This window comes from Aphelocoma coerulescens, chromosome 22 (genome assembly GCF_041296385.1).
Source record: "Aphelocoma coerulescens isolate FSJ_1873_10779 chromosome 22, UR_Acoe_1.0, whole genome shotgun sequence".
NCBI classification, from domain to species: domain Eukaryota; kingdom Metazoa; phylum Chordata; class Aves; order Passeriformes; family Corvidae; genus Aphelocoma; species Aphelocoma coerulescens.
The window spans coordinates 352,281-363,449 of NC_091035.1; the positions used below are offsets into that span (position 1 = coordinate 352,281).

At 62.2% G+C, this 11,169-nt stretch overlaps 2 protein-coding genes across 3 annotated transcripts; one reads left to right on the plus strand and one right to left on the minus strand.

The window, feature by feature from the left end:
• Positions 1–1,185: 1,185 nt before the first annotated feature.
• LOC138121663 (glycerol-3-phosphate acyltransferase 2, mitochondrial-like) lies at positions 1,186–8,572 on the plus strand. Its single transcript, XM_069035405.1, has 22 exons — positions 1,186–1,246; positions 1,672–1,751; positions 2,386–2,502; positions 2,574–2,647; positions 3,572–3,682; positions 3,868–3,981; positions 4,625–4,724; positions 4,796–4,929; positions 5,007–5,106; positions 5,190–5,396; positions 5,624–5,731; positions 5,916–6,001; positions 6,087–6,181; positions 6,287–6,357; positions 6,583–6,841; positions 7,291–7,439; positions 7,534–7,611; positions 7,699–7,830; positions 7,911–8,031; positions 8,134–8,184; positions 8,289–8,344; positions 8,421–8,572. Exons 2-22 carry the CDS (start codon positions 1,695–1,697, stop codon positions 8,535–8,537), a joined length of 2,337 nt encoding a protein of 778 aa, XP_068891506.1. The 5' UTR covers positions 1,186–1,246; positions 1,672–1,694; the 3' UTR covers positions 8,538–8,572.
• LOC138121664 (oxaloacetate tautomerase FAHD2B, mitochondrial-like) lies at positions 8,567–11,000 on the minus strand. 2 transcript variants are annotated; one of them, XM_069035407.1, is made up of 8 exons: positions 10,905–11,000; positions 10,228–10,409; positions 9,663–9,879; positions 9,530–9,589; positions 9,287–9,449; positions 8,961–9,069; positions 8,797–8,884; positions 8,567–8,695 (listed from the first exon to the last, which is right to left on the minus strand). In XM_069035407.1, the coding sequence occupies exons 2-8, from the start codon at positions 10,404–10,406 to the stop codon at positions 8,633–8,635; spliced, it is 879 nt and encodes a 292-aa protein (XP_068891508.1). In that variant the 5' UTR covers positions 10,407–10,409; positions 10,905–11,000; the 3' UTR covers positions 8,567–8,632. The 2 variants fall into 2 exon arrangements, with proteins under 2 accessions (XP_068891508.1, XP_068891507.1); XM_069035406.1 differs by having other exon boundaries at positions 10,228–10,945.
• Positions 11,001–11,169: the final 169 nt, after the last annotated feature.

Sequence of the window (11,169 nt, forward strand, 5' to 3'; positions counted from 1 at the left end):
GGATGGGAGTGCCAGGAACGGGGGGGAAGTGCAGGTGGTATGCAGGACCAGGGAGGGATGTGGGTGCTGGGGAAGAGGTGGGTGTCACCTCTTGGGGAGGATGGGGGAGTCTTGCACCTCTGGGAACGCATCTGGGAGCGGTATCTGAGATCTGGGATAAGGCGGGATAGAAAAGACAAGAAAAAAGGGAAAAAGAAAGGATGGTATAAAAGGGGAATAAAAGCAAAGAGACAAGAAAAAAGGAGAGAAAAAAAACCAAGAAAGAAATAGAAAGGACAAGAAAAAAGGGAGGAAGAAAAAGATGAGGAAAAGGAAAAAAAGCCAAGAAAAAGGAAGGAAAGAGGACAAGTGGGGTCCCACAGGACCATGCTGATCCCTCCCAATCTTTATCCCACCCCACGAGCCTTTCTTTATATTTCCTCTGCCCTGTCCAGGTGAGGGAAGGGATGGAATGGCTTGTGGGGCACCTGGTCTCCAACCACCATGGGCTTGTATTTTCTTTTTCTTTTTTGTTGTCTTTTATTTTTTTCCCATTTTTCCTATCTTTTTATTTTCCCCCGTTTTCCTTGTTCTCTTCTTTTTTCTTTCTTGTCTTTCCCCTTTTATTCTCCCTTTTCCCCATCTTTTTTCTCCTTTTTTCTTACTTTCTCTTCTTCCCCACCACTCTTTTCCTAGTATTTTATTTTTTGCGGTTTTCCTTGTCTTTTCCTTTCCCCCATCCTTTCTCCTTCTCTCTTGTCTTTGCTTGTTTTCCCCTCTTTCCTGCCATTCCCATCCCCTCCCGTATCCCAGCTCCCGGGTACCGCTCCTCGGTGTGGTTCTGCAGGTGAATTGGGGCCTTTTCGGTGTTTCCAGGCCGCTGCAGCCCCGTGGGCTCGGAGGTGTGGGAGGGACAGAGCTGGGGACGGGGCTCGTGGCACTGGGCTTGGGCCGGGGGCCAGGGCTGGGGGGCTGCTGGCCCTGGGGGGGACAGGGCCCGGGGCCGGGGGGCTGCTGGCCCTGGGGGGGACAGGGCCCGGGCCCGGGAGCCCACGGCGGGGCCGGTGTCCCCAGGGGTGTCGGGGACCAGGCCCAGGGGGTGGCGGGCCCTTGGGGGTGATGGGGACCCCGCCGGTGGCTGGGGTGGGGCCGGGGGGGCGGTCCCGGGCCGGGGCAGGAGGGGGGGTTCCGGCGGGGCCGGTTCCGGCCGGGCTGCCCGGGGGCGGAGCGGGGCCGGGCCGGGCCGGGCCGGAGCGCGGGGGCTGCGGTGAGCGGGGCCGGGCGGGGCTGGGACCCCCGAAGCCCCGCAAGGGCTGTGGGGCTGAGCCCCTCCGGGCCGAGGGGGAGCGGGGCCGGTCTGGGGGTGAACCAAGGAGTCCGTGGGGGCTGTGGGGCCTGTGCGGGGGTGCTGCCCCTGCACCTCGGGGCCTGGCGGGGCTGGCGGGCCCGTGTGGGATGTGTTACCCCCCCTCAAACCCTATAGGGGATGTGGAGTGTGAGGGGCCCGTGTGGGGTGTGTTACCCCCCCTCAAACCCTATAGGGGATGTGGAGTGTGAGGGGTCAGTGTGGGGTGTGCTGTCTCCCCCCACCCCACATTCCCTATGGGGGACATGTGGGGTCCTTTTCCCAGCCCCTGTTCTGTGTGTCCCAAACCTCCCAAAATCCCCCTTCCCACCTGTTTGTATCTCCAGGATTTTTCCCAGGACCCTCGAGCATGAGTGCCTCTTCTCCCCAGTTTGGGGGCGTCCCCCCAGCCGTGACACCCCCCAAGGTATGTGACACCACGGGGACCCTCTGTGCCACCAGCCTGCCCCTCATGAATCCCCTCCAAAACCTGCCAGGGTCCCCTCATTTTCCCTTTCTTTTCCTCTCCCCCAGCTACATTTTAAACCAAAATTGCTTTTTCTTCCCCTTCGTTTTTTAGGAAATAAAATTTGTTAACCCCACCCTACCGAAAGGGAGGGGGGGGATCCCAATTTGGGAGCCAGGAAATTGGAATTCCAGTGCTCCAGGGTACCCTGTGACTCTGGAGGTGGGGGTGGAGAGGACTGATGAGGGATCTGGGGTCTCCCCAGATCCCACTGAGCCCACTCAGGCCCATATATCCCAGCTGATCATACTGGATCTGGGTTAATCCCACTGGATCTGTGTGTCTGAGGGAGTGAAAACCCAGTGCCTGATCCCGCCAGGGTGCTGATCCCCCCAGAACCAGGCTGATTTCCCTGCATCCAGGTTGATCCAGGTCCACACAGTCACCAAAACGTGACACCAGCTTGTCCCAGCTAAAATTCCTTTATTCTTTGCCATTATTGAAACCCCCCCCACATCAGAAGTGCGTTTTGGGGTGTATCCACCCACATCTGGCATTCCCAGATGCCCCTTCCCATTTTTCTTTCCCCCCTCAGATGCAAACGTGGATCAGCAACTCGTACCCAAAGCTGGAAGTTTTCATCCCATTCCTGGGAAAATACCACCGCCCGGTTTCGGGGCGCTGCTGCCAGACCTGCACCCCCAGGAGCTGGGTAGGAGAGTTCGGGATCCTGGGATGCCGAGGATCCGCGTTTGCAGTGATTGATCCTGCTTTTCCTGCCAGGATGGGTTCTACCCCGAGGATCTCGCCTCTCTCGGGTTCCGCGACGTCAGCCGCGTGACGGAGACGGACACGCGGTAAGGATGGACGAGCTCTGTGCAGAAAACATCTGGAAAACTACTTTTCCCCCCCATATTTCACCAAAATGCTCATGGGAATCCCTCTCCATCCTCCCTGGTTCCTCATTATTGCAAACCCAGCTCATTAATCAATTTTGGGAGGCTGGAAGTGGCGTCTCTGAGGGCTTGGGCTGTGCTCCAGCCATGGAATTGAGGATTTGGGGTCATGCCTTTATTTGTTTGAGCAAAACTTGGAATCTTAGTGGGAAGAACGTGGAGGTGGAGGAGGGTTGTTTTTATCTCTGGCTTCAGCTGGCATCTCTCAGAGTGAGCCTGGCTCCCAGGGAAAAGGGAAAACAGCTGCTTCCCCCTAGAAGGAGGAAAAATACCAGGAAAGGCAAAATCCTGGTTATCCCCCCTTTTCCTCTGGGCAGGAGCTGCCCCAGAGCCATTTCCAGATATTTTCATTCTTGAGGTGCCAGATTGCTTTGGCTCCACTCCCCTTTAGGGAGCAATTCCTGGATTATCCGGTTTTTGGTTTTTTTCTTCCCAAATCAGATCATTATCCTCCATTCAGTTCCAAATGTTCACATCTTCAGCTTTGAAACGCTTGGAAGAATCCATTGGGATCACAGGGAATGCAGCTCCCCTGTCCCACTCCAGCCCTTCCTGCACACTCTGGGATATCCCAAAGCTCCTGCCCACCCCACTCTCAGTGCAGATTTGGGGGTAAATTGGGAAATTTCCGTGATTTGGGATGCCCTGAATCCCAGGTTTCCTTCCCGCTGGGCAGCCTGAAGCATCAATTCACTGGTGCCTCAACATTTTCAGCTGTGAAATGGGGAGAAATGTCCTGAATCCCGGCAAAGAGGCAGCTGGGGGGGCTCTGATCCCGATGGAAAAGTCCCCCCCCGCCAGGATGTCACCATGTGTCCCCTCCAGGTTTCGGGGCTGGCTGGTCCGGAGGGTCTGTGGGTTCCTCGCCGCCTGGGAATGGAAAATTCCAGCAGAGACCCCCGGGGAGCTCCTGGAGCGGATCTGCAGCAGCAGGAGGTGGGTGGGAGCAGCCGGGGCAATCCCAGGAGCTCCCTCACCCAGGAGGGGCCGGCCCCCTGTCCTGGGGAATCCTGTTTGGTCCCTGGATCCCAGCTTGGTGTGATCCTGGAATCCACTGAGGCTGTCTGGACCCCGACACGGGGCCTGCTGGGCTGCTCGCCCCCTCCCCATTCCCTCCCCAGGGTGCAGGATGACCCGGGGTCCGGAGGGGATGAGGGATCCCGGCAGCGCTGGAAGGAGGAGATCTGCCAGATCCTGAGGGAAATCCAGGCCCCGCTCTCCCCTCTGCTGCTGAGGTCATGGATGGTTTGGGGAAATACTCTGGGATTCTCTGGGGGATGGGTACAGATCTTTTTGGACATAGTCTGGGATTTTGGGGGATGCACATGGATCGCTTGGGTGGTTTTCTGGGATCCTTTTGCGTGATGTGCTGGCATACTTTGGGGGATATTTTGGGATCCTTTGGGAGCTGCACACATCTTTTGGCTGCCCTCAGGGTCCTCTCTAAGCTCCTGGGGCCATTCCCCCAATTCCTTCTGAGGAGCTGGGAAAATCCAAACCCTGCAGGAGGGAGGGAAGCAGAGAAAACTTTCCTTCTCCCTTTCCCATCCCATCACTGACAACTGGGAATCCAGGGCTTCATTGCTGGTCTGATCCAGTGGGAATAAAGAGTACTTCTGAGCCATCAAAGGGAAGGTATTCCCCTGGGAATAAGAATCCCATCGGGGATCCCAAGTTGGGACAGGGAGATGGAGGGAATGCAGGATATCTGATGGCAGCTCTGGTTGCCAGTGGAAAGGGGGATGTCTCATCACATGCAACCTTTCACGTGTTAAAAACTGGGAATTTTGAGCAGGGATGGGTTGGGGAAACTGAGGTAGGGAGGGTTTGGGGCAGCCCCATCCATGGCGGAGATCCTCATTCCCAGTTTTCCCGCAGGCTGTGCCACTGGTTGCTCCCCAAGCTCCTGACCCGTCTGTTCCTGGGCGTGCAGCTGCACCGGGGGCAGCTGGAGATGGTGCTGCGAGCTGCCAGGACGGTATGGAGCCCGGCTGGGCGCTCCCAGCCCCTGGAATGCCGGGAATTCACCCCAGGATCCCTTGCTTGCAGCCCGAAGTGCCGCTGGTGTTCCTGTGCAGCCACCAGTCCCAGGTGGATGGGCTGCTCCTGTCCTTCGTGCTCCTCTCCCAGGGGATCGGGGTGCCCAGGGTGACGGTGGGCGCCCCGACCAGCCCTCGCCTCCGGTAAGGCGGTGGTGTGGGATGTTCCCAGAGGATCCAGGGGGATGCAGTGGTTGCCCACGGTGTCCTTCCCTCACCAGATCCCTGCTCCAGCACCTGGGAGGGATTTTCCTGCCTTCGGGAATGGCACAGACTGGGAGTGACTGGGATGAGCGGCTGCCGGGGGCTGTGCTGGATGCGGTAGGTGCACTTTGGGCTGAAAAATCCCTCTGGAGCGCTCGGGGAGGTGCTGGCAGCTCCCAGAACTCCCAGTCTCTCCCCAGTACATCCAGGAGGTGCTGCGGAGCCGCCAGCCCCTTGTCCTCTTCCTGGAGGAGCCCTCGGCTTCGCTGCGGCTCGCGGACCCCGCCCGGCGCTGGCTGCTCCGCGTGCTCCGGGCGCTGCGGGACGGGGCCGTGCCCGACGTCCTCATCGTCCCGGTGGGAATCGCCTATGACGTGGCTCCTGGCAGAGCAGAGCAGGATGGGGCGGTGAGAGGGGGGCCAGTGGGGTCACCAGTGCTCCCCCAAATCTCCAGGGTGGTCCCTGGGGAATGGTGCTCCCCCAGATCACTGGCACCATCCCTGGCGATGAGCATTCCCATAAATCTCTGGGAGGATCCCTAGGGAGAGGCGTTGCCCCGGATCTCTGGGAGCATCCCTGGGGAGTGGCATCCGTCCAAATCTGCCATTAATCCCTCGATGCCGTCTTTTCGCAGCCCCCTCGGCCCCTCGGGATCGGCACGTGTCTGCGGGCAGCATTCCAGGCCCTGCGCCGGCCCAAGGGATGTGCCCAGGTGGATTTCTCACAGCCCTTCTCCTTACGGGTACGGCAGCTGCGGATCCCCCTGGATCCATCCCGGCACTGGGAGATTATTACTGGGATGTTGGTGGGGTTTGAGGTGTCTGGGTGGATTGAGTGACTCCATCCTGGGGACATCCAGACTCCTCCCAGCCCTGGGGATCCAGGGATCAAGTCAGCTCATGGTGCTTCTTCGTGCTCGCCCCCAGGAATTTGTGGACAACTACCTCATCTGGCCCTTCCTCACAGGGAATCGTCCAGAGCAGCTGCTGCTTCCCACCATCCTGGGCAGGCGGTGAGGAGCTGAGCCCTGGGCAGTGTTTCCCCTATGATCTCTGCTCCCGGCTTCTCTCCTCACCCTTCTCATCCTGATTTCCCAGCCCGCCGGATGTTGGGAATGTGGGGACTTTGAGTCCCAGTTTGGGGACTGAAGAGGAGATTTTGGTGACAGCGCTGGGGCTGCACACGCTGAGCGGTGAGGGGGCTGGGGGTCCCTGCATCCCCTGGGATGGCATCCGTGCTCAGAAATGGGCGTGGAGGTCAATCCCCCCCCGGATAACAAGTCCCTCTCCCACTGCAGATTCCAGCACCTGCTCCGCCATCATGGCCGTGGGAATCACTGCGGCGCTGCTGCTCCACAGGCACCGGGAGGTGGGACAAGCTTTCCATCTTTTCCTTCTCTCAGAACAGCGTTCCCAGCAGGACTCCCCATCCCCACAGGGCAGCATGCCCAGTGGGAATCACCCTCCTTTAACAGGGAGTCGCAGTCCTAGCGGGAATCACCCCTTCTCTTCTCAGAGCAGCATTCCCAGTGGGAATCACCTCCTCCTTTCCCCAGAGCAGCATTCCCAGCACAATCCCCCTGTGTTCCCCCAGGTCGTGCTGCTGCCCCGGCTGATGCGGGATTTCTCGGAGCTGCTGGAGCAGCTCCTGCTGCGGGGCCGGGCCGTGGGGTTCTCGGGGCAGCTGCGGGCGCTGGTGGGGCACAGCCTGCAGCAGCTGCAGCCCCTCTTGGCCCCGCACCCGCCGGGCCCCCCCAGGGCCGCGCTGGGGCCCCCCAAGGCCTCGGCCCGGGCGCAGCTGGGGCGGCTGGCGGGGGGTGTCCGGCACTGCCTGGCCAGGGAGGCCGTGGGCGGTGAGTGGGGACACTGGGAGTGGGGACGGGGCGGCACTGGTGGCACCAGGGAGCGGAGATGCCGTGGGAATTGGTGACCAGGGCTGAGTGGCACTGGGGGAATCGGTGACACCAGGGATGGGCGATGGCTGCAGTTTGGAGAACAGCAGGGGTATTGTTTATATCGTGGGGGCCAATGACAGTGGGGATTTGGGACAGCAGGGATTGGTGATGCCGGGGAGACGGTGATCCTGGGGGATTCGGTGACACCAGGGGTCAGTGGCACTGGGGAAATCAGGGGTGCAGGGGATTACTGGCACTGGGAATTGGGGATGGGGGGGGATCAGGGCTGCCAGAGGTGGCAGACACTGGGGGAGTTGGAGACGCGGGGGATTGGGGATGCTGGGGAATTTGGTGATTCTGGGACAGTAGTAGTTCCAGGGGAATTGGTGACAGCCCTGTCCCATTAGCCTGTGCCATCCGTGCCCTGCTGCTGGAGGTGCTGCCTGTCCTGGGTCCCCCCTCCAGCCTCACCAGGATCGTGCTGAGCCGGGACGAGCTGCTCTGCAAGATCCTGGAGCTGCTGCAGCTGCTGCCGCCAACCCTGCTGGGGCTCCAGGTGGGGACACGGGGGTGGCCTGTCATCCCCAACCCTGCTGGGGCTCCAGGTGGGGACACGAGGGTGGCCTGTCATCCCTTTTCTGTGTCCCCAGCCCTGCCAGCCACCTGAATGCCGCAGCCTGGACATCCTGGACAAGCTCATCCTTGGGGGGCTGCTGGAGGAGGAGGAGGTGGGTGACACCCCAAGATCTCTCCTGGGGCACAGGGACAGGGTCAGGGTGGCTTTGAGGTGAGGTAACACCCTGTTGTCCCCCCAGGCAGAAGGTGAGCGCTGGGGTTGTGACGTGGCACCCCGGCCCTTCGTGCGGGGCCGTTCCTGGGGATCCTTCACCGATGACAGTGACAGCGACAGTGACAGCGAGCACGGGGTCCCCAAGCAGTGCTACAAGGTACTGGGGGGTTCCCCTGCTGCCCCCCGGGCTGGGGGGAGGGTGGTTTCCCCCAAATCTGGCCGTGTGTCCCCCCACAGCTCAGCGAGCCCCAGAGCTTCCCTGGCTTCCTCCTCTTCCTCTGCCGCCTCCTGAGTCCCATCCTGCAGACCTACGGCCGGGCCGTGCAATTCCTGGAGCGACGGCCCTGGCCCCAGCCTGGTAGGACCTCCCCAAAGCAGGAAACCCCTTGGGACTCCCTGGGGCCACTGAGGCACAGCTGGAGCCCCCAGGAGCTGGGATCTGACACCCCTTCCACTGCAGAGGCAGACTACGTGGAGGCACTGCTGGAATTCCTGGCTGAGGATGAGGATGGTGAGTGAAGGTGGGGGAGTCTTGCTTTTAGGGGTCAGTGACCCCTGAGCCACGCTCTTGGGAGGTGGCATTTGCGGGTTCCCTCAGGATCTCTCTCCCCACAGGGTATCCCGACAGGAGCCTGGCCCTGAGCTCCCTGCAGAGCTTCAGGGACATGGGGGTAACCACAGCTCCCCCAGCCCCCCAACATTCTGCTGCCCCCCCTCTGCCCTCCTGACCTCCCTGTGCCCCCCCAGGTGCTGGAGGAGCTCCAGACCCCCACCGGACCCCTCCTGCAGCTCTCCCAGCCTTTCCAGTCTGCTTCCAACCGGGAGAAGCTGGGAGCCTTCATCCACCAGTTCACCCAGCTGTAGCCCCCCAGACCCATAAAGGGGCACAGGGATCCAAAGGCTCCTGGATTTATTGACCCCACAGAGGGGAGGTGGGATTTCGGGGGGTCTCTCCACCCTCAGACCACCCGGTTGCAGATGGTGCCCAGCTCCTCGATCTCACACTGCACCTCATCCCCACGCTGCAAGGGGGGGCAGGGGGACGTGGTGGCATCTGTCCCCAGTGGGGTCCACTGTGTCCCACTCGCCCCCAGCCCCCCCCGAGCCCCCGCTTTCCCCTCACCTTAAGGAAAACGGGCGGTTTCCGAAAGACCCCCACTCCCGCAGGGGTCCCCGTTAGCAGGATGTCCCCAGGGACCAGTGTCACGAACCTGGGGGCACACGAGGTGTCAGCCATGACCTGGTCTCAGCCTGGGCTTTGGAGGCTCCTGGCCCCCCCATTCCTACCGGGACACCCAGGCGACGAGGGCGGGCACCCCAAAGATGAGGTGGCGGGTGCTGCTGTCCTGCATGCGCTGCCCGTTGACGCTGCAGCGGATCCACAGGTTGTGGACGTCTGCGGGAGGTGACACGGGGGACATGGGGACAGTGCCACCACGACCCCACCTTGGGGAAAAACACGGGGAATGGGGAACACGGGGCTGTGATGGCACCAGTGGCAGCCAAGAAAGAGTCACTGTCCCATCCCAGTCTTGTCCCTGTCCTGTTCTCGTCCCATCACTGTCCTGTTCTTGTCCCGTCCCTATTCTGGGCACATCCCATCCCCGTCCCACCTGCCACCGCCTCCTTGGTGACGATGGCCGGCCCCAGGGGACAGAAGGTGTCGAAGGTTTTCCCCAGCAGCCACTGCCGCCCGTTGCGCCGCATCTGCCAGTCCCGGGCGCTCACGTCGTTGGCCACCGTGAACCCCAGCACGTGCTCCAGCGCCGCCGCTTCCTGGGGACAGCGGGGACCCTCTTATGGGGGACACCCCCACAGACCCCCCGAAGCGAGGCGGGGGCCGGGGCAGGGGGTACCTCGATGTGCCGCCCCCTCTTCCCGATGACAGCAGCCAACTCCACCTCCCAGTCCAGCTCCTGTGGGGACAGAAGGGGGGCTGGGAGCGCCATTCCCATGGGGGGCTGTGGGGGTGGGTCATGGGGTACCCACGCTGGTGTCCTGAGGGTGCACGATGTTATCGAAGGGCCCGGTGATGGCGCTGGGGAACTTGCTGAAGATGAGGGGCTCCTTGGGGACCTTCGCACCCTGCTCCTGACAGTGGTCGTGGTAGTTGAGCCCCACGCAGATCACCTTCTCGGGGTCCCCCACGGGTGCCAGCAGCTGCGCAGTCGCCCGGGGCACCTGGTGCCGCCCTGACTCCAGTGCTCTGTGGGGACAGGCCCACCCTCAGGATCACCCACATTTTGGGGCACCCATTTCTCAGGGGACGCACCTTTGGGGGGTCGTGCACAAGGGTCAACTATATTTTAGGGACTCTCCTTTTGGGGGCATCCACATTTGAGGGGACCCGCTTTTTGGGGTCGGGCACTCTTGGAGGTCACACCTCGCTGGGGGTCACCCATGATTTGGAGTACCCACCTTTTTGGGGGGCCAGCTGTTGGGGTAACCCACTTTGGGGTCATCCAAAGCAGCATGCAGATTTGGGTGGACACTCCTGGGGAGGTCCATGAGGATACCCCCTTTTGGGGTTCACTCTCCTTCGGGAAGCACCCACCTCTGGGCGAGCGCCAGCCCGCGGGGGCCGATCTCCAGGAATTCCCGCATCGATCGGGGCAGCTCCGGCTCCGCCGCGCTCAAATCCACCAGGTCGCCCCCGGGGGCCTCCTCCAGCCCGAGCCGGGGCCCCCCGTCCGCGGCCCCCCGGAACCGCAGCAGCCGCAGCGCCCCGCGCATCCCCTGCGGCACCGGGGCTCGGGGTCCCGCTCGGCTCGGGGCGAGCCCCGGCACACCGGGGGAGCCCTGACCCCGGGGATTCCACACAGCCCCACTGCTGCAGGGTCGCTCCCCCCAAGCCCCGGGGCTGCCCTCCCGACCCCGCACTGCTCCGGAGGACATTCCCCCATCCCGATTCCTGGGGATCCCCCTGGTCCTGCACAAACCCACACCCGGAGGATCTCTCCCATTTCTCGCCCACTCAGGCCGATCCCAAGGAATCCCCCGGCTCCGTAGGATTCTCCACGCCCCCCACATTCCCTCCACCCCGACCCCGAGTTCCGCACAGTCCCGATCCCAAACGGCTCCGATCCCAGGACCTTTATCCCACATAGCCCCGATCCTGGGAATCCCCCCGCTCCAAGGGGTGCCCCCTCTCGTCCCACATAGCCCCGGTCCAGGGGGTTTCCCCGTTCCCGGGGATCCCCCCCATCCCGGGGTCCCGGGGGTCTCACATACGCTGGTTCCCCCGCTCCGCTAGGGGGCGTCGCGGACCCCGGCACCACGCACGTCACGTGTCACGTGTCACGTCACGTGCCGCCCCCGGCCTCCCGTCTGAAGGTCGCCGCGCCGAGGCCCCGCCCCCTTCCAGCCGTCCAATGGGAGCGCGCGGGGGGCGGTGCCAAACGTCCAACGGGAGCCAATGAGAGGAGAGCGCTGAGGGGCGGGGCCCCGGGACCGGGAATGGGAGCGGCGTGGGAGATGGGAACGGGAACGGGACCGG

Excerpts from the sequence above, each read along its gene's own strand:
- LOC138121663 (XM_069035405.1), top strand. The coding sequence starts at position 1,695 with ATGAGTGCCTCTTCTCCCCAGTTTGGGGGCGTCCCCCCAGCCGTGACA. Across the intron at positions 3,982-4,624 it reads CTCTCCCCTCTGCTGCTGAG|GCTGTGCCACTGGTTGCTCC; the intron begins GTCATGGATGGT and ends GTTTTCCCGCAG. Across the intron at positions 5,107-5,189 it reads CGGGGGCTGTGCTGGATGCG|TACATCCAGGAGGTGCTGCG; the intron begins GTAGGTGCACTT and ends GTCTCTCCCCAG.
- LOC138121664 (XM_069035406.1), bottom strand. The coding sequence starts at position 10,778 with ATGTGGGATAAAGGTCCTGGGATCGGAGCCGTTTGGGATCGGGACTGT. Across the intron at positions 8,885-8,960 it reads CTCGTCGCCTGGGTGTCCCG|GTTCGTGACACTGGTCCCTG; the intron begins GTAGGAATGGGG and ends GTGTGCCCCCAG. Across the intron at positions 8,696-8,796 it reads AACCGCCCGTTTTCCTTAAG|CGTGGGGATGAGGTGCAGTG; the intron begins GTGAGGGGAAAG and ends CCCCCCTTGCAG.